The following is a 19,165-nucleotide window of genomic DNA, read 5'->3' as shown; positions in this document are numbered from 1 at the left end:
GAACCACTGCCTTCTGACAAGGAGGCCCGCTGCTTCAAGCACGTTGTCAAGGTGGGCCTCCTGGACACGCCGTCCTTCTAAGCCTGGTGTCTGGGCTGGATCCCACGCACCCAGGAGGGAGGAGAGGCGCTCCCCTTCCCGTGGAGCCATTGGCAGCCCTGCTCCGCAGTTGCATGCGGGGTAGGGTCTCTGACTGGTGTTCAAATTCCCAGGGAGAACCAGTGCAGGAAATCTGCGCATTCGGAGACCATAGAGCATCCTGCACTCTGAAAGCAATGCAGAAACCCTGCCCTCCAGCCGGGGAGGAAATCTGCTCCTGGGGGGCCGTTGAGGGGATTAATCAGATGGCATGCATAAAGGCGCCCACACAGCGTTTACACCCTGGGATGCTGGCCTCTGTTCCTCTCTCTCCCCTGCTCCCCACGCTCCCCCTCCACACCTGCTTCAGCAGATGGGGTTGGGGGGCACTTCAGAATCTGCTGAGCACCTGTGATCTGCCCTCCCGGTCTCCACTTTTTGAGGCAAATGCTGGATGAGTAGGAAGCGGGAGGGGTCCCCTCAACACAAGAAGGGACAGCCTCTGACTTCCAACGGTTCCACTTACGACTTTTTTACTTTATGATGGTGTGAAGGTGATACACGTTCAGTGGAAACCGTACTTTGGATTTTGAATTTTGATCTTTTCCCGGGCTGGCGAGATGCTGCGCTGGGCATCTCCCTGACAGCCCCGTGATGATGATACACTCACAGCCATTCCGTCACCCATCTGACCACCCTGTTTTCCGCTTTCGATACATTACACGAGATAGTCAACACTTTATTGTAAAACAGGCTGTGCGTGAGATGACTCTGCACAACTGCAGGCTAATGTAAGTGTTCTGAGCACATTTAACTCTCCTCTCTCCCATCCCCTCCTAGTCTCACCCACGGTTACAAGTCACATCCCAGGCCATCAGAAACTCTCCCACGTGGATCACAGGGAACTGGGTCTCTCCCTCCGCGTGGGTCGCCCTTGGAATAAATTCCCTTTCCATCTCTAGCCCAGCCCCTGCTCACTCTCTTTAACAGCGGTCACAGACACCACCGGGTGACAGGAGAGCACATGATGCCAAATGGGCTCCTTCCCCAACTTTTTTTTCCCTCATAGTCGAAAACCGGACCTTCTGCAAGGGCTCCACCCTTGACTGTGCCTCTGATGAGCGGTTCCCCAGGAACTCAGGAGCCTTGCTGCAGACGGACGGTAACTTAATACAGCAGCCCCAAAAGGAGATGGAGACCCCGAAAGGGGGCTGGGAAGACAGATTCCCGATTCATACAAGAGCCAAAAAGTAAAAGGGAAACGTCAGAGGATTAGAGGGACAAGCTGAGGTCTCTCCATCAGTAACTCAACCCAAATGCAACTTGATTTCCTAGACTTGCTAATAGACCACAATTTAAATATCTTCCTTTCTTGTTCCTGCCCTCTCTCTGTCTCTGTCTGTCTGTCTGTCTCTCTCTCTCTCTCTCACACACACACACACACAAACCAGAAGACAAGAACATGGAATAAACACACTGAAGATTTCCCTGGTGATCATTTAAATGCTAAGAAAGAGAGAGACAAAGAATGGGAGAGTGAGTTATGCAAAGCAACCTTTTCTTTCTTTTAATCCACGGCCTTCAAGAGTCTCAGATACTTTTTAGAAAACTCCATAAAAGCAATGGCAGAATGAATTCTGACACGAAGGAACCTTAGACCTGGGCTGTGACCAGCACTCAGATACTAATGCAGTCTCTTCGGGGGAAACCGTGTTTGACTCAAGCACAACGCAGTTACATTTTGGAAGGATGGTCCATGTCTTACGAAGACGCCCAACTCCTCTTCTCAGGACAGCATCCGGGATGGCGCTGGGGACGTCCTCGCCCTCCTGCCGTGCGTGGAGCTGTCAGGGCAGGACCTCCCCTTGAGGGGCACCCCCTGTGTGGGATGTAAGGGGGCCTCTGGCTCCACTGCTGCTTGACAAGCTGGAAACCAGGGGCCACCTCCTCCCGCTGCGTGGACGTGTGGATGGGCGGACCCTCGGGCAGGAAGACAACACCCTGGGTCACAGGGACAGAGCAAATCTCAGCCCTCTGACCCGCGGCATCACACAGCTATCTCAGGAGCCTCTCACCCAACCCCGGGGTTGCTAAAAGCAGGCCCGGTCAAGCTGCCCACACATCACCCCGCCTACAAGGACTCCTCCTTCCTCCAAACCCCCAAAGCCTCTGGGATCCCTGCCATTCACGTGCCACATACTAAACATACCTCGTCCCCTCCTGTAGTCTATTTCTCTGCCGATCTATCCCGACTCCCAGCTAGACTGCAAGGCCCTTGAAGGCAGGACCCAGCCTTCCACCTCCTGGTACTCCACTCGGTCCCCAGCACAGCGCTTAAGAACCAAAAGAGGCAGGAGGCCCCCTTAAAATAACACTTTTGTTAAGCAGATTAAAAAAAAAAATCTAACAAATGTGCTACGTTTTGTAAAGGCCCCCTTCTAAATTCCAAAGAAATTACTTAATAAGGACCTGATGTCTATTCTATTTCTGTGGGTATCTGGACCAATTAAAAACAGGATGTGGAAACAAAACAAAACAAACCTGGGAGCTCACTGAGCAGGAGGACCTCAGAGAGGACAGGAGTGGACAGTAGATGGCAGTCTGTCCCTGTGTCAGGAGTGGTCACAGAGACACACTGTGCTTCGAGGCAGCAGGGAGGAGCCAGGCTTACGGGGCCTCAGGCAGACACCCCTCCCCTGCCTGTGCAGACTACACGGACACTTCTGGAAAGCACACTCGTGAGCACACACACCCACACACCCACCAATGCGCACCTTCCCCAAACTCACCCCGGGAGTAGCCAAGGGCCCCCGTCACAACGGGCTCTGAGCATCCATCCCCAGAGGCTTGGTCTGGCCCTGGGATCTCGGGGACGAGGACGCTGCGGTCCTGCAGCAGAAGGGAGGACTGTTCGTGGACCCTCCGGCCTACTGCTGGCCCAGAGGGTTCCCCACCCTCCTTCACACTCGCAGCCAGCACTCCAGTCAGGAACCTGCACGATCACCCATGCTCACGCGGCCCCTCCCTGGAGCACAACGATGTAACTGGCCCCCTCCCTGACCCGGTCCCTGACCCTGAGTCCCGAGCCACGGCCTTCATCTCTGCATCTTCCCCAGCGTCGAGAACAGAGCCTGAGACTTGAGAGCCACCAACAGGATGCTTCATGAAGACTCTCCAGACACGCGTTTCCCGTGTCTCTAGAGAGGGATGGCTCTAACTCATGTGCTGCGACCCCCAATTCTCCGGGGGCCACAACCCACGTTTGCAGAAAGGCTTGGCAGACTAAGACCCGGGGGGAGGGGCCTCTAAAGAGAGCAAGAACAGCCTTTCCTAGGGGGCAGACGGGGACAGTCCTGACCTCAGCCTTGGGTCAGATCAAAGCAGAACACAGAAAACATGGCCCTGGACCCTTGGGAAGGTGCATTCATTCTCTGAGCCCAGCCTCTCACCACTGGACTCTCTGATGACCCGTCATGCATTCATTCACCCAACACATTTCAAGGCCTTGGGGACGCAGAGATGAAAAAACCAGATCCCTTTCTCAGCAGAGACTTCTAGTGAAAAGAGGAATGCTAAGTGGTGTAACATGGGGAGGCTGGGAGGGAGCCCTGGGCTCCCTGGGCGATGCAGGGGGTGCTGCCAGGAGAAGGTTATGGTGAAGCCAAGCTGTGAAGGATGCTTTCAACGTCCTTGGTGAAGAAGGAAGGGAGAGCATTCTAAGCCTAGTTTACACACAGAGTAAGTCCTCCATGGCCATCTCAGACCCAAAACCAGACGAATGTTTCTGCCAGCTCTATCGCCCTGCAGTCAGAGGATGCTTCCCTCTACATTTAAGCCATAGCCCCTTATCCATCCCTCCCTCCCTCCCTCCATCCATCCTTCCCCTTATCCACCCATCCATCCATCCTTCCATTATTCCTCCATCCATCCATCTTTCCCCTTATCCCTCCATCCATCCATCCATCCATCTGGGTTTTTCTACTAATCCTCAATTCCCATACTTTATGAGGAGGGAGGAAAGACTCTGGGGATGATCTAAGCCAGGAGCCCTTTGCTCTCCATTGAACACACAAGGAGAGGGAGAGCTGGTGCAGCTCAAGGACTCCCCAAACTGCACAGTTAGTCTCTGGGAGAGTTAGAGGTGGAGTCTGGTGCTCCTGCCCGTAGTTCAGGATCTGTCTGACTTTGCTCACAGCCACCCAAAGAGAATTTTGTCCCAATTCAACCTCTCCCTCAGCTTTCAACTTCCCATCCAAGATCTGCCACAAATCTGGCCAGCTTGCTTCTTCAGCACTTTATAAACATACAATCATCCATATGTTCAGTAACTTCTCTGGCATCATATAACTTAATTTTCTCCTCTACCTGCTCCGCATCTCTGCATATAAGTTGCCCAGAGCAGCAGGGATACCTGGAAATCCCAGGCATGGGATGAAGTGAGGTTCGGGGAGCAGCAGAGTCATGGAACATGTGAACTGTCACAGCCGGCAGGGTCCTTTTGACCTTCCAGTGAGTCCCATTCCCTCTTTTTCCATAAGAGGGAACAGCGCCCACAGAGGAGGAGGGATCTGCCCAAGGTCCCAGAGCGAGCTTGAATCCTCTGCAAGGAGAGGGGGCTGAGCTGACTGAGCATCCAGCCAGGTGTCAGGGGAGCTGGGCTCCTTCCCAACCACGAGATGCACCTGTTGGGAAACAGGTGGTTCCCAGAGCTGCGTCTTCCTCTTGGACCCAGTGGAAGCAGGGGACCGACGTGCCCCATGATCCTTCAGTGGCAGGTCGGCTAGACACAGGATGGAAATAATCCCAGACTGCAAACTCGAACTATATTCCCCAAGGGATGACTTGGAGCCAGAGGGGGAGGATATTTTTAAATGCCAGGGGCTCAGACCTAAAAACAGAGGGAGGAGGGGTAAGACCTGGCTGTCATAAAAAATGGTAATAATAGGGCTGTGTCTTCTTACAAACAAGGAAAGCGTCACTCTACACGTGGAAAGTCGTTTTAAACAAGGCAAATACATATTTTGAGCACCCCCAATTTCACAGGCATTAGGTTAACACTGTACATTTATTTGCACATTGGAAATACGTTTCAGCCACAGAACAAAGTCATTCTTGATTGCTTTGAAGATGTTTGTGAGGTGGTGATGTTGGGAAAGTCAGAGTAGGGAGAAAAAACAGGAGCCTTCAGTCACACCCTTCAGAGATGGGTCACATGCACCCCAGGAACCCCTCTGGCTTCCCTCCTGGTGTTGCCCCAAGATGCGCATGCAGCTGGCCAGTGCCAGGGCTGGAGGACTCTCCAACAGCTCTGCCCAGCATCAAAAAGAGCCTGGGGACCCCAGTCCTCAGCAGCAACTCCTGCCTCCAACCGCTCAGCAAGAAACCTACATTCACTATGGCCCCGGTATAAACGCAGGGAGGTCCCCAGCCTACCAAGGAAAGCCATTTTCCAAATTCTGAGGAGCCCTCACGTTCTCCAGTCTCTTTAACTTTGAGGCCGTGCAACCTTCAACACAGAACTCAAGAATGCTGGGACCTACCACCTCTCATGGGCGAGTGGATCAAAACCAGATGTCCAGCTCCAGTCTTGTAGAGTTTACAAGGAGGCAATTGTGGCTTAAATCAATACCACCATTCTGGGAGGGCAGATTCCCTTGTCAACAGAATGGGAATTGAAGGCGGAGGGCGATGGAGCTGACGCATGCTTTCCAGCAGGTGGCCAGAAAGCCTCCACATTTGTCTTGCACGTGACAATGAACCTTTCCATGGAGCAGGTTCCCCTGTGGGGTGACAGGCTTTGCAGAGCGCTATCAAGCAATCTCCCATCTGGATGACGTCACAGGAGGTAGGGAGAGAACCTGACTGGCTGCTGACGGGCTTGGGATGGCCACAGGCTTCAGGACAGAAAGCCAGCACGTCGACAGCTAGCCGTGTATCTGTAAGCGAACCCCTTAACCTCACGTAACCTGCAAAAGAGATTATTTGGGGCGCTGAGATAATGCCGTGCGTCATCTGTAACAATGCCTGGCACGCAGTAAGTACTCAGATATTAACCATCATCAGTCACCTTAAAGGTGGGTGCTTCCCTTAGTCAGAAGCCCTGACATGAGCAGGCATTCATGTGGAAGCTGCACGATTAGAATCAGGTCTACCACAAAGCCAGGCCCCGCCCCTTCCAGCTCTGTACGCACTGTGCAGGCCAAGCCAACTTCGAGAGTGTTCTTGGCCAAAACAAAACACTATGGCAAATTCTTTGCATGCCTTTCTGCCTTTGACTCAGCCATTCCCCAAAGATAAAAACGGAGCTCATTTAGGGCGTGCCAAGATGCACTCCGAGCAAAGCACGTTAGCACTGATTAAGTAGGAAGACAGGGCTACTGTAGGATCCTCAGATGGTTCAGATGGAATGGGGCTTCGCGATCTTCAAGTTCAAGTCCTTCATTTACAGATGGGCAAATTGAGGCCTGCGGAGACCGTCCAGGGTCACACAGCAACAGCTGCTTAGTGACAGAGCTCTGTTGCAAGCTTGGTCCCCCACTAGCTTTCTGCTGCCCCACGCCACCTAAGATGACCTTGGCCTGGGACCTTCTGAGATCAGTAAGCTTCCCACCCACAGCTCTGCCCTTGAACGAGCAAGTCTCAGTCCTTCCAAAAACCCCTGACTGGACAAACCCATACAAGGCTTGGGGCCACAGAAGAGTGAGCAGTCACAACAGACCACAGAAAGCCTCACTTCAAAGTCTGTTTCCAGCTAAGCCACACCAACAGTCAGAGGTTTGTTCTGTGAGGATGTCCAGAGCCACAGAGCACCTCTGGTGGTTCCCAGTGAGGACTGCTTGAGAGGGACCACAGCACCGACGTGGACGTGGAACAGACGGCGCCTCCTGACCACCCAGGGAGGCATGCACACTTGGCCCCTTGGTATTTTTAGGTAGAAGAAATGCTGACATAAAAAACTCTCAACAACAAAAAGTCTCAACAACAGCAAAAAGGACTTTAAAGATCTCGGTCCATCTACCTGTGCTTTCACAGGTTCGACAGCGAGTCCTCGGGAAGTCTTCCTTTGTCCAGTCTGGATCTTAACAGAAACCTGTCCAGGCAAGAATGAGGTATCATCTGCACTGACCTCATACTTCCTGAAAGTTCACGCATCCTCCATCCCCATGTACAAATGATCTGGGGAAAAAAAGCCACTCCCAACTTTTCCCACAAGCTGGCTCCTCTGCAAGAAGCCATGTGATGACGGTCCAGTCTGAGCCAGGCGCCCACATACCTGCCACCCAAAACACAAGCTCCAGGGCCGCCTCCCGCCCACCCAGGGCCCCTCCTGTGCTCACGTATCCCTAGCACGCACACGGCCCGGGCTCCGCCCTCGCTCTGCACACGTCCTTCCACGCACAACGTGTATCCACACACCTTATCAGCAGCACCACACAGGTCTCAGGCTCGTCTCCAGCAGAAGAGTTGGTCCTTCTCCAACAAACTCCAATTTTAAATAAGACGAAATCTAAAAACCCTAGCAACGGTCATTAGTTCAACATCCCCACCGCCAGAAACTGCCTGCCTCATTAGAGAGTAAAAGGGCAGCTGGCGAGGGCTGGGAGCAGGGTGGTGGGGCTTAGAGACCTTCTGTGTCGGCCTGACTCCCCTCTCTCCCTGAGCCAACGCATGGATTTGCATTCCTCACGGCTGGGGTAACATGGTCCGAGGAGCCTGCAGCAGGAGCCGCGGTCTCCATCAGTGGTCCTGGATGGAGGGGAGGCAGGGGAGGCCTGAACATCTGACACATCTGGGAGTGGGGCTGCAGAGATGGGAAGTGTTATGTAATTAAGCTCTGCCGGCCCGTCCCGCCTGGGGAACGTGAGACCCATCAGCAGTGACCTCTTCCAATCAACTTAATTGGCCCAATCTCGCCAAGAAAAGCAACAGAATTGGTTTAGTGCCTCATGGAAATAGCTTAGCTCCTGACTATTTATGGCCACTGAACTCAGGGATGGGAGGCTGACTCCGAGCCAGGAGTTGACAGCCTGTGCTGACTTCTGGGAGGACTCGGAGGCTTCAGTGGGTTTCCTCGCCCTCTGTTTTTTTGGTCTCCATTTTTGTCTCTGGGGAAAGTGGCTGCACCAACTTGCTGCACTGGGCGCCTGCCTTTTCCCAGATCCAAAGCCCTCCCCCTGCTCTCACAGGTGGGCTCTCGCCTGCCAAGGACCCACATCCAGAGAAACGCAGACCTTCCTAGTGACCCAGCATGGCTGGCCTTTGCTCCTCTTTTATTCCAACATGCCAAGAGCAAGGACTATGTTCTTTCTTCTCAAAGTCCCATTTGTTTTGGCATCACGGTCTTCAGAATAAGAAAACGTCGATCTCTGATGATTAATAACATCGATCTGTGGACCACCTTTCTTTGGAGCAGTTCAAAGATCTTTTATGGACGCAGATCTCCACCAACAAGGATCTAGGCGTAGCTGCCCCCATTTTAGGGATGAGTAAACCGAGGTAGTGAGAGAAAGTCCTGTCTGCACAGTGGGTGAGCAGTAGACGTGCGGTAAGAATTAAAACTATTTTACCAACTCCAGCGGTAAAGAGAACGAGGCACAGAACCAGTTTTCACGGTGGTTCTCGTCCACACTAGCGCCGGATAACTCGCCGTACAGCTTAGTACCCCTAAACACGTCAAGCTTGGACTGGGGGGAAAGCAGAGTGATCTTCCCTCCACAGAGTCACTGCAGACCATGCCATTTTACAAAAGGAGGGACAGAGGATCAGTGAGATTAAAAAACTTCCCCAAAGTCTCCGAGTTCCCACGTGGCAGCACCGGACTAGAATCGAGGCTTTCCTGGTGGGGAGTGTCTCACCTCCACCACGCCGGCCTCAGAACCACTGCCACCACCGGAGCCACTGACCAAGGCTCGAACCCTGTAGCGACCCTCTTATGTAGACAAGTTCCCCCCAAAATAAGGTTGAACCTCAAAATGGCACAGCTCTCATTTCATGAATTCAAAAACGTCATGAGTCAAATAAATGAGGTTTATTTCTCCCAAACATCAGCCCTCACATGAACAGACGGACAGACAAAGTTCCAGGTCGGCAGGTGTGCGCGGTGCAAGCAGACTCCTGCTCCGCACTGGCTCCTGCAGGTGTGAACCCGACCAACTTCACGCTCCCCCCCGCTCCCCAGCTGCCCCCTGAAGCCTGCAGCCCTCTTCTATCTGTATCTTTTTAACTTAAGATACACATCTAAGCATCCAAGGCAATTTTCATCCTTCCTCGGACACAAAGAATTCCTGCAAAAATGTGCATCCCCCCTACCCCACAAAAGCCAGAATTTACCCCCCTCCAGTGGTCCAGGCCAGTTTTCTCCTAGATACTTAACTTCAGCTCCGTGGTGTGTATGCACACACATAACACATGTGCACACGCACACACACATCCACACAATGTCAGCTTTACACTTACAGCCCAGAAGTCATCAAAGATTAAGAAACCCTCCCAACCTGCATCTCTGTACCTTGACCACTGCTTCAGACCCGCTCCAGCTCCACAGGGGCAGTCTCATTCCTGCCGTGCGCCTGGAAACTCAACCCTCAGATGCATCGCGACCCTCATTCTGAACTGATGGCCCGTTCCCAGCCCACCCCCACTACAAGACACAGGAACAGCCTCCAGCTCCTTCCACAAAACACAAAACTATACATCAGCCTTATCTCTACGCCCCACTTTTACAAAACCACAGATATATTTCAAATCAGCTTCCCTTTGGCCTCCGAGATCCATAAACATCTCTAGAAACTGAATTATAGTTCTTGAAGAAACCTCAGCTGACACTGAGCTCCCCTTGCTGCTCCTGGCACAACTGCAGCAGTCAGCTGAGCCCTGGGAAGGAATTTTTCCAGGGCCCAGCGCCACACCCCAGTACCCAGCCATGGGCTGAGCATCCAGCGGGCATTCCATAAATTTTCATTGATAATCAATATTAATTGGTGAAGGTGAATCCCTCTGTCAAAGAAGAAACCCATTACACAATGTAATACAGCACGCGTCTCTGCCTCCAGGCATGCAAAACACATTTCTGCGCTCACTCCAATCTTACACATACACCCTGCATGATCCCTGCCCGGTGCCAGCACTCGGAAGACTTTTCCCCTTAAATGTACATCCCTCATTCTCAGCCTTCTCCAATTCCCTCCTCTTTGGGGAGGTGGAGACGGGGAGAAGGCAGAAACCACCCCAGCATCCTTCTCTGTAAATGCTCTGTCTTTCCATAAGTCTGAGCCCACACTTTCCTGTCCCCCATGTACCCCAATGCCATTCCAGCCAAATTTCCCAGCGCTCACTCGTGAAGTTCACGTTCTGCTCTCTGCAGATAATCTTTCCTGCACCTCCCCCACACCCCTTCTGAAAACCTCAGACACTCACCTGGGCCACTGGTCCACCTTTCCGTCCCACGCCACACCCACCCCGCTGTCTGTGCAAGCACGCACAAGCCATCTGTCCGCAACACACTGCACCTCTCCTCCTGCTCCGACACCCTCCGCAGGCACGGATTTCTCACTAGCTGCACCTCTGTTCGCACATGCTCTCACCTGCTGCTAGTCACACACACGCTCACGGAAGAAAACTTCGGAAACCCACACCTCCGTGCACACAGAGCTGGCGGGGCCCCTGCTCCCTGCCCGCCGCCATGCACAGACTTTCCACACAACCTCCTTCCCTGACCAAACAGAGCACCCAAGGGGCCCGACTGATTGCCCTCCGCAGGAAAGCACACGTGGTTCACACAGAGCCACATCCTCCACTTGCAGCTACAAAACAGCCCTTTGCCAGCACAGAACGGTGCGCACTCCCACTGCAACCCCATGACTTTCCACTTTCCTCCAGCACTGCTAGAGTCTGTTTTCATCTCTCCTGCTCCCAACGCCATGCCCAGGTCTCAGCCTCCGAGCCCAAGGCGGGGGCTGCTGGATGTTATCCCCTGAATCCTACCGCTCCACTTTCTTTGTGTCGGGGGCGGGGGGCAGGGGGTGAGCAGGCTGAGTATGCTGGAGTATTTCTGAGCTCTGTGAAAGCAGAACCGATTGAAAAGTTCCCTCATGTTACAGCTTTCTCCATCCTGACACTTGGGGCAGAGGATTTAGCTGTCTCTCGCTTGCTCTCGATGCTGCAGAGTGGGAGACGGCATCTCCGCGTGAAAAGGCAGGTTGCCCAGCACAGCCTGTAAGTGGCTGAGTCCAGGGGTGACACCCACCCCCTTTTAACCCGCCCCACGCCCCAGCTCCCGCCCCCTGCTCTTCGCACACATAAACAAGTCCGCCGCGCGCAGTCGCCAGCTCTCCGGCTCGGAGCCCGGCTCGGAGCCCGGCGCCGGGGCTGCCTCGGGCGGCTGCCTGCAGTCGGACTCCGAACCTGCCGCCCGCCGCCAGAGGTCGAGACCGAGGCGGTCTAGTTCGGGGCTTCCTCCACCTGGAGCCCCCCAGCCACGGATCCGAGAGAGATCTTACTAGTCAGCAGCCCCCCACCCGGTTTGGCGCTGGGGTCTCCGTTCCGTGCCTTTGAGAGACCCAGCAGCCAAACCTCCCCCAAAGAAGCAGCGCTTCCTCACCGCGCACCCACTCGCACCCGAGAGCAACAAGCAGAGTTCCCTCCCTCACCCCAGCCCGTCCTTTCCCCAACCTTCAACTCGGAGCGTCCCAAATTTCCTGTGGAGTGTGGTTAGAGCTCTGCGGCAACGGAGCAATCTGGCCCCTGGGGGTCCGTGTTAGTCTAGCTCCGCCGGCCCCCGGCCTCCCAGCACCTCCCCTCCCTAGAATTCCCCAGGGACCGTCCAGCCCTCTTGCCCGCACCTCCCCGGCGGGGACCCAGATGCGCGGGCCGCCGGTGCAGCTCCAACATCTGCTCGGAGACTCAGGGAGGGGCGGTCGCCGGCCGGGACGAGCCCGGGGTGCGGGGCTGTTCCTGAGAAAGCTTTGAGCCGAGGCAAGGGGACTCCAGCAGGTAGCCGCGCGGGGCGAGGAGTCCCAACTCCCCAAACTGGGAATGGACTCTCCAGGTCCCAAGCTCCGCTTCCCCTCCCCCAGCCCATGTCCGGCCCGGGAGGGGCGGGCGAGCGGAGTGGTCCGTGCGGTGGCCAAGCGGACGCGGGGCGCGAGCGGGGAGGGGGGACTGTGGCACCCTCGCCTCCCCGCTGCTCCGGGTCCGCCTGCCACCCCCTTTTGTTTCGGGATGCGCGGGGAGCCGTCTCTGCAGGAGCAGACGGGTGTGTTGGTGGGGGGCTGGCGGTTCTGCCGAAGCCCTTTCCTGGCCTTCCGTCGTCCTCCTTTCCCTTCGCCTCCGCCCCCCCCCCCCCCCGTTTCCAATCCTGGTCCCTTAAACCTGATCACTTTCCCAGATACTGGGCGGTTTCTCCGGCAGCCGAGGGACCGGAGAGAGGAGGTGGGGAGGAGTGTCCGCGCGCGCGTGTGCGTGGGTGTGCCGGGGGCGGCCGTGCCTGCGCCCGGGCCTGGGCAGACCCCGGCGCAAACTTCGGGAAGGCACGAGCCGGGGAAAGTGCGAGAGCGCGGAGCGCTGGGGTGGGGGCGGGGTGCGGAGCCCGGGGCCCCGCGCTGGTCCCCCCGGCCAGTCCCTCCACCGAGCCCCCCAGCCCCGAACCTGCCCACCCAGCACGCCCGCCTCCCCTTACCGTGGCAGAAGTAACCATGGCATCCGTGTGACTGTTTCCAGGGACGTCGACATGAAGAGAAAGGTGGACGCGAGCTCGGTCATTCAAAGTCTCCCCACCCCGCCGCCGCCACCACCCAGCAGGGGACAAAAAGAAAAGGAGAAAGAAAGGAGAGGGAAGAAAGTAGTTGCGCCGGGCTCTCTCGGGGGCCGCGCGCGGAGCTGCTCGGTAGGGAGAGGAGCCTTCAACTCTGAGTCCCGTGAACATAATCTGCGCGGTTATAACCAGCCAACCCGGCCAGATGGCTCCGCGCTCAGCGCCTTAACCCCTTCGGCGCCGCGCCGCCCGCCCCCGCGCCCGGTCCGCCGCGCACGCCTGCGCCCCAGCGCCCCTGCGCCGGGGGTCGTGGACCAATGAGGGGACGGGGTCAACTCCCCTAACCTTTCTTAAAGAAAAACACCCCAAACTTCCAAGTCAGTAGGAGGCTTCAGTATACCCCTTGATCTCCCCCTTTAGAGATCCAGGAAGAAATGAAGTATTTTTCACTGCGCTTTACGTTAGCGTCTTCAGCCTGCCTTATTTGTTCTTTTCCTTGAAAAATGTCTTTGGGGGTCTTCCTTTTTCTTTTGATGTAAGGTCTTTCTTTGCAAAGCAGAAGGGCCTTTCTTGCCCCTTTCCTCAGGCAGCTGGGTCTACTGTGCAAACTCCTCCTCAGAACCCGAGACCCTTGCAGCTCCGGAGCTCTCCCCTCCCCCTACCGAGCCCACCGTCAGTCCTTCCCTCTCCCCGCGACGAGAGTGCGCCCCCGGGACCACAGCTCCCCAGCGTACTCGCTGCTCCAGGACCAGCACCCGGGGCGCTGCAGACAGTGATGGGGATCGAGTCAGAGAGGTACGGGGTGGGGGGTCGGGGACCCAGGGAGGGGCGGCTGTGTGCGTGTGTGTTTGCGCGAGCAAGAGCGTGAGCTCGGAAGGCAGAGGATGATGAGAGAGGAGCCTCTCATTCCACGCAGCCTCCACCTTCTCTAAAGCCCCTTCCTTCCAAACGAGGATCGGGCCCTGCAGCTGAATGCCCACTCTGCACCCACCGGTCTGCACGCAGGGACAGTGCGGGGAGCAGGAAGGCAGGCGACAGACCCACCTTTCTTAGAGTCCCGAAAGTGGTGACGCCCACTTCCCCACCAGTAGATTATTCAAGGAAAGGATGGGGGGGGGGGAGGCGGGCAGGGGCAAAAATCTCTTATTTCGAGATAATTTTAGCTGCCCATTAGACCCCACTTGTGCCGGGCTGGAGCTCTCTAAATTTACCGAGTTAAGTCATCTTGCTTTCGCCCATTTGCCATCAAGAGAAGTGGGGGGAAAATGCCCCTCAGGGGTGAGTGAGAAATCCAGAACCTCGCAACAGAGTTTTGCCATCCTGTCCGCCTCCTACCCTCTCCCAGAGTCGTGGCGCAGGGCGCCTCGCCTCCGAGCCCCCCACTTCTTCCTCTCTGCCATCTCGGCCACTCCTCGCCCTAGTCTCTTGCCAGGACCTTTTGACTCACGCGCGATTGGGGGAGGGGAGTGAGTAGGTATCACTTCTCCCCCCTTGCCCTGCCATTCCAGGGGTCTAGTAAGCAACCCGCTCTGTGTTTCAGCTGGGATCCAAGTTCAAAACATCCAAATTTCTTTGACTCGTTTGTGAATTTGATCAAACACCAAGAAGTACCAGCATTGTACCTACCAGCCCAGGCCGAACCAACGCAGAGAGAGGCTGCAGTCCGAGGGGATGGAAGGCGGGAGGGGGAGGCTGGGGGCTGCCTACTAGATAGATTGTACCTGCCTCATCATTATCCTGGCTGCTGGAGGCTGCCACATCGAAAACGGCCGAAGTGCCCACTGATGCCCAGGGAGGGCACTTCCCGCGGTCCCTGGGAAGAGTAGGGTCCTCCTTCAGTGTCTCCCTCGTGCTAGAATGTCCAGGTCCACCTCCAGGCCAGAGATGTCGCCTCCACCCGGCGCTCGGCACCAAGAAGGTTTGGCTTGGGCGTGCTCTGCTGGGTCCTGGTTTTCTCCCTCCGCTCTGGCCCGCCTCCCTGCCCTCCCCCACTTATCCGCACTTGCACCCCCCCCACCCCCCTGCTGCTGCGCTGTCAAAGGAGGAATTCGGGCCCCAGATTCAGCTTCTCTGGCCAAGTTCTAGGGGCTCTTTTCCGGAGCTCCGGGTCCTCTGGTAACCCAAAGATTGCAGGGGAAGAGGTGGTTGGCTCCTGCTACAGCGAGGAATGGGTTAAAAACAAGTCCTGGCTGATCTGCCAGCAGCTCCCGGGTAGCCCACAGTCAGGAGGGAGGAGGGGAAGGGAGAGGGGCAAACTTAAATTTGAAAAATCAGAAGGAAAAAAAGAGAGAGAGAGAGAAAGAGAGGAGGCAGCGTGAGTTGAAGGCCGATTTGTTCTGCAGATGCCGGGTCGCTGACTGGCCGCCTCACTTTGCCAGGAAGGACCTATGTGATCCCAGGAAGTTTGTGCTGTTTCCCAGCTCGAGGAGGTTTTGTCCTGAGCTGGTGGGTCTGTCTTTGCGTGCAGTCAACACGCCTTGTAATATGAGAAGTGACACCTTAATCTTGCCAAATATGCATGGTGCCTTTGGGAGGAGAGGGGAAGGAAGGGAGGGAGGGGCTCAGGGAGGAGAGAGGTGGAGGAGAGAGCCAGACTAGGGCAGAGGGCGAAAGATGCACTTTTCTGGCTTTTGCTCCAAGTGGGCGCCACTGGTCTTTTCCTTTGTGGAAGGCCTTTTTTGAGACAGCCTTCCTTGAACCGGCAAGCTGCCTTTCCCTTTACTGCTGTCCTTCCTAGTTCAGAGCTAAATGTTCTCTTCCTCAACTTTGGGACTGTTGGGACTGATGTCCAGGTCCCCCTTCTGGCTTCCCAGGGAGTGACAAGGTGATCAGGGAATAGGGTGGCCAGAAAAAGGAGTAAAAAGGAGTATTTTTGAAAAGATAGATTATTGTGTACAATGTAGGATCGTTTTGAAACTTCTGAACGTTGTTACTTCTCAGCAAACCCATTTTTCAAAATAGAGACAGATCTGAGTGGTCCCAGAGAGCTAAAGCCAAGATCAAAACTGGGACGTAAGCTTGCGCCCTGCAGGTGGTGCTGAGTGCCGGGCAGTCCATCCAGAACTAAGTCTTTATAGAACCCTTTCTCCAAGGGGAGTCCCTGGTCGCCGCCTTGGCTTGGGCCGCCCATCTGTTGGCTGTATTTTTAGGTTGCTGAACTTTCTTTTTCTCCCTGCTGTATCTGGGTGTAAGGCCCTCCTCCTGAAAGGGGTTGGGGAGAGCAGGAACTGGGTCTGGTGTCTGCAAGTCCCTTTTAAAACTCTCTCCTAAAGCAAAATTTCTAGAGCTCGCCTCCTGCCCACCCTTCTCTTTTGCAATAGCACCACTCTGTGGTTGAAACACTGAACAGGAACAAGATGGAACTGTCGGCAGGAAGTGGGCTCTCACCTCGTGAAAAGCAGCATTTGTGCTCTGGACGTTTCAGTTAAGTGGACTGTGTGTTGGGAGGTGGTGCTCAGCGTGTGGCCTCGTGTAGTAGCTGTCTGTGGTTAATTCATTGTGACGTGTTGACCCAGGAAATGAGAAAACTGGGCTGAATGGCTCCAAGGACCCTCTCCTTGGGGACGTACGTGACAAAGACCAGCTGGGTGATTTTTTTTTTCGAGATCAACTAGCTAGCCTTGACTTTTTGCCTTCTCTCGCTGTCTTTTGTTTTTCTTTTTCCCCCACCTTTGAGATTGCCAAGCTCTCCACTCCTCAGCTGAGCCGAAAACATTTGCAAGTTGCACCTTCTGCTGCTGGAGGGCAGTGTGGGGAAGTCCGGCAGAATTGCCACGGGCTGCTGGCCCTACCTTGTCCCTCCCACCACCTCCCGCTCCCTCCCAGGGCTGCTCAGCCAGTGGAGCCTGAAAGTCCATGTTTCTGAAACAATTTAGTGAATGCAGAAGGTATTTGCCCAGGGACTGGCCATTTAAGGTCAGGGAAGACTGTGCGCTACCTTGGCTCCTGGCGCTCAGGAGATGCCTGGCTGCCCACCCGTCACCGCGCACGTCCTATCCACGGCTTAGCCGAAGGTCACACGAACACCATGTTCATTAGCAACCCGGCCCAAGTGCCCTGAAGAGGCCTGTGTGAGGCGTTACTCTTTGTTTTTTCAAAATGGGTGCAGTTGTCCACAGCAACAGGGTGACTTTCTGTTCATTCAGCAAGCCCAGGGCTTCCCTACGGTTTCCATCACCTTGAGAAAGTGCAGCTTTGCTGTGATCAGCATGGATCTCAGACAGAGCACGGATACCAGAGGTCAAGTTCTAGGAGCCTCCGTGTACCCACCTGGCGTGTAACTGTCAAGGAATCTGAGGCTTCAGCCTGGCAGTGACTTTTTCCAGGGAAACAGAACAAGCAGAGTAACGATCAGGAAGTAGTACCCATCGAAAGGGGATTTTAGAGAGTTCCGCACTGCCTTCTCCCCTTGGCGGCTGTGTGCCTTCGGACAGCTTCTGGGCTTCGCAGTGCCAGCCTCCTAGGAGTGTTGTGAAGATCAAATGAACTTATTTATTTATTTATTTATTTATTTATTTAAAACACTTAGCGCAGTGCCTGACACCAGGGGAGCCCCAACTCCCAATCTAGTAGTGCTTGCCCTGAAGTCCCTGCCGCTCCCTGGTCGGGGATCAGCTTCGAGAAAAGAGCTTGACTCTGCAGTGGCCTCTTTGTTACCTGTAAGCTGTCTTTAAACACTTCGTGAATGTAACTTCCTGGGTGTAAGTTTTCCCCTTTGGACAAGGACAGAAGGAAACCAGCAGAATGAAGTGGTGGACACACTGAGAATTTGTGTCGCTTCCTAACATGGGCCTCAGCCAGCATGGAGGACAGCGTGGAAGGGTTTCAAAATCTCATCTTATTCAGTCTTTGCCTCTCAGGCAGAACCACCTCATCGTTTTAAAGGAAATGACACGGTGTTCTTTAACTCTTAACAGATTGCCTGGCGTATTCTTGGTTTGGGTCACTGCTAATTATGTTCTGGAGCGTACATGGAACAATAGAATGAATTACATGGAACAACAATGGGTCAACTCATCTTATGAAATAGCATCCAGATTTATAATTATGTTTCAAGAAATTACCTGTAATAATAGAGGGAAGTTACGTATTCCTACCACACAGGTGGATAGAGAAATCCTAATAAAGTCTCCGATTTCACCAGTCATGACATGAATTCCTAACCACCCTATAAATTAGCTTTATGTTGCCCCAAACTCCACTCATAAAAAAATGACATTAAGGTTTCCTAGGTAACTAATGCATTTCCAGAGGGTTTAGGCCTCAGGAGACAAAGCGGGCAGGGAAAAGGGTGGGGGTGGGGAAGTGAAGAAAGAGGGAAAAAACCCACTCGATTAGACCCATGTGACATAAACAAAATATTTCATGGGTAAGAACTCATAAAGTTTTATTAGCTGGGTTCGACATAGGTATGGCAGTGCCGTTAATTCCATCTTCGGACCATAAAATACTCCATGGGCTATCTCCCTCACCCCCTGTGCCAGCATCTTGTGGTCCAGGCTCAGAGTTAGGGATGTGGAGAGTAACTGTTCATCTGCTCACCTGTGTCCACTCACCAGTCAGCGCTTTCTCGAGCCCCCCAAGGCGTATGTGGACATCACCTAATGCTGAGATGAAAGTGAAAAACGGGGTCGGCTGGGACATTTCAGGACATGCTGATGGGTGGCCTTGTAGGTTCTGAGCACCGCGGAGGAGGGCAGGGAGCCTCGGGGGAAGTTTGCGGCCCACAGGTTGAACTGACAGGGCTCCCTTCCGGTTTTCCAAACCTCCAGCCTGGTCGTCTTCTCACTGCTCCTCCCTTCATCTGGGGAAGGGTCTGGATGCTAGGGAACGCTTGAGTGCTTGGGAGGATGTGGAAGGTTGTAGGGAAGCTTAGGTTTCCATTTACGCTGTAAGCACACTGAGTAATCCTGAAAGGCGATGCCATCCAGGGAGAGCAGAAACGGACAGTAGCTTTGTCACTGGCTTCATGAGCTCAGGGAATTCACTGAACTCTGCAGCTCCTTGGTTTTCCCATGTGTGAGAGGGGCGTGGCCTCATGTTGTTGTAAAGCAGGGACTATAAATAAGAAAAAAACCCTCCTACGCTGTTGGTGGGAATATAATTTGGTGCAGCCACTGTGGAGAACAGTATGGAGGTTCCCTAAAAACTAAAAATAAGGTTTCCGTATGATCCAGCAATCCCACTCCTGGGCATATATCCACAGAAAACTCCAATTCAAAAAGATACATGCACCCCAACGTTCACAGCAGCACTATTTAAAACAGCCAAGACATAGAAGCAGCCTAAGTGTCCATCGACAGATGACTGGATAAAGAAGATGTGGTGTATATATAT

The 19,165-nt window shown here is 54.4% G+C and overlaps 1 protein-coding gene and 1 long non-coding RNA gene across 2 annotated transcripts in view; one reads left to right on the top strand and one right to left on the bottom strand.

The window, feature by feature from the left end:
* NTF3 (neurotrophin 3) overlaps positions 1 to 13,000 on the bottom strand; it is a 62,466-nt gene extending 49,466 nt beyond the window's left edge. Inside the window, exon 1 of the mRNA XM_074357378.1 lies at positions 12,755 to 13,000. Coding sequence (XP_074213479.1) covers positions 12,755 to 13,000 — 246 coding nt within the window. The remainder of the gene's footprint in view (positions 1 to 12,754) is intronic.
* LOC141575901 (uncharacterized) lies at positions 11,366 to 13,288 on the top strand. Its single transcript, XR_012503973.1, has 2 exons — positions 11,366 to 12,069; positions 12,796 to 13,288. It is a non-coding gene; the product is annotated as an uncharacterized LOC141575901 (long non-coding RNA).
* The last annotated feature ends 5,877 nt before the right edge of the window (positions 13,289 to 19,165 follow it).

Source organism: Camelus bactrianus, chromosome 34 (assembly GCF_048773025.1).
Source record: "Camelus bactrianus isolate YW-2024 breed Bactrian camel chromosome 34, ASM4877302v1, whole genome shotgun sequence".
NCBI lineage: Eukaryota > Metazoa > Chordata > Mammalia > Artiodactyla > Camelidae > Camelus > Camelus bactrianus.
The sequence above is the reverse complement of the archived record's forward strand: the minus strand, read 5'-3'. Positions and strand labels throughout refer to the sequence as shown.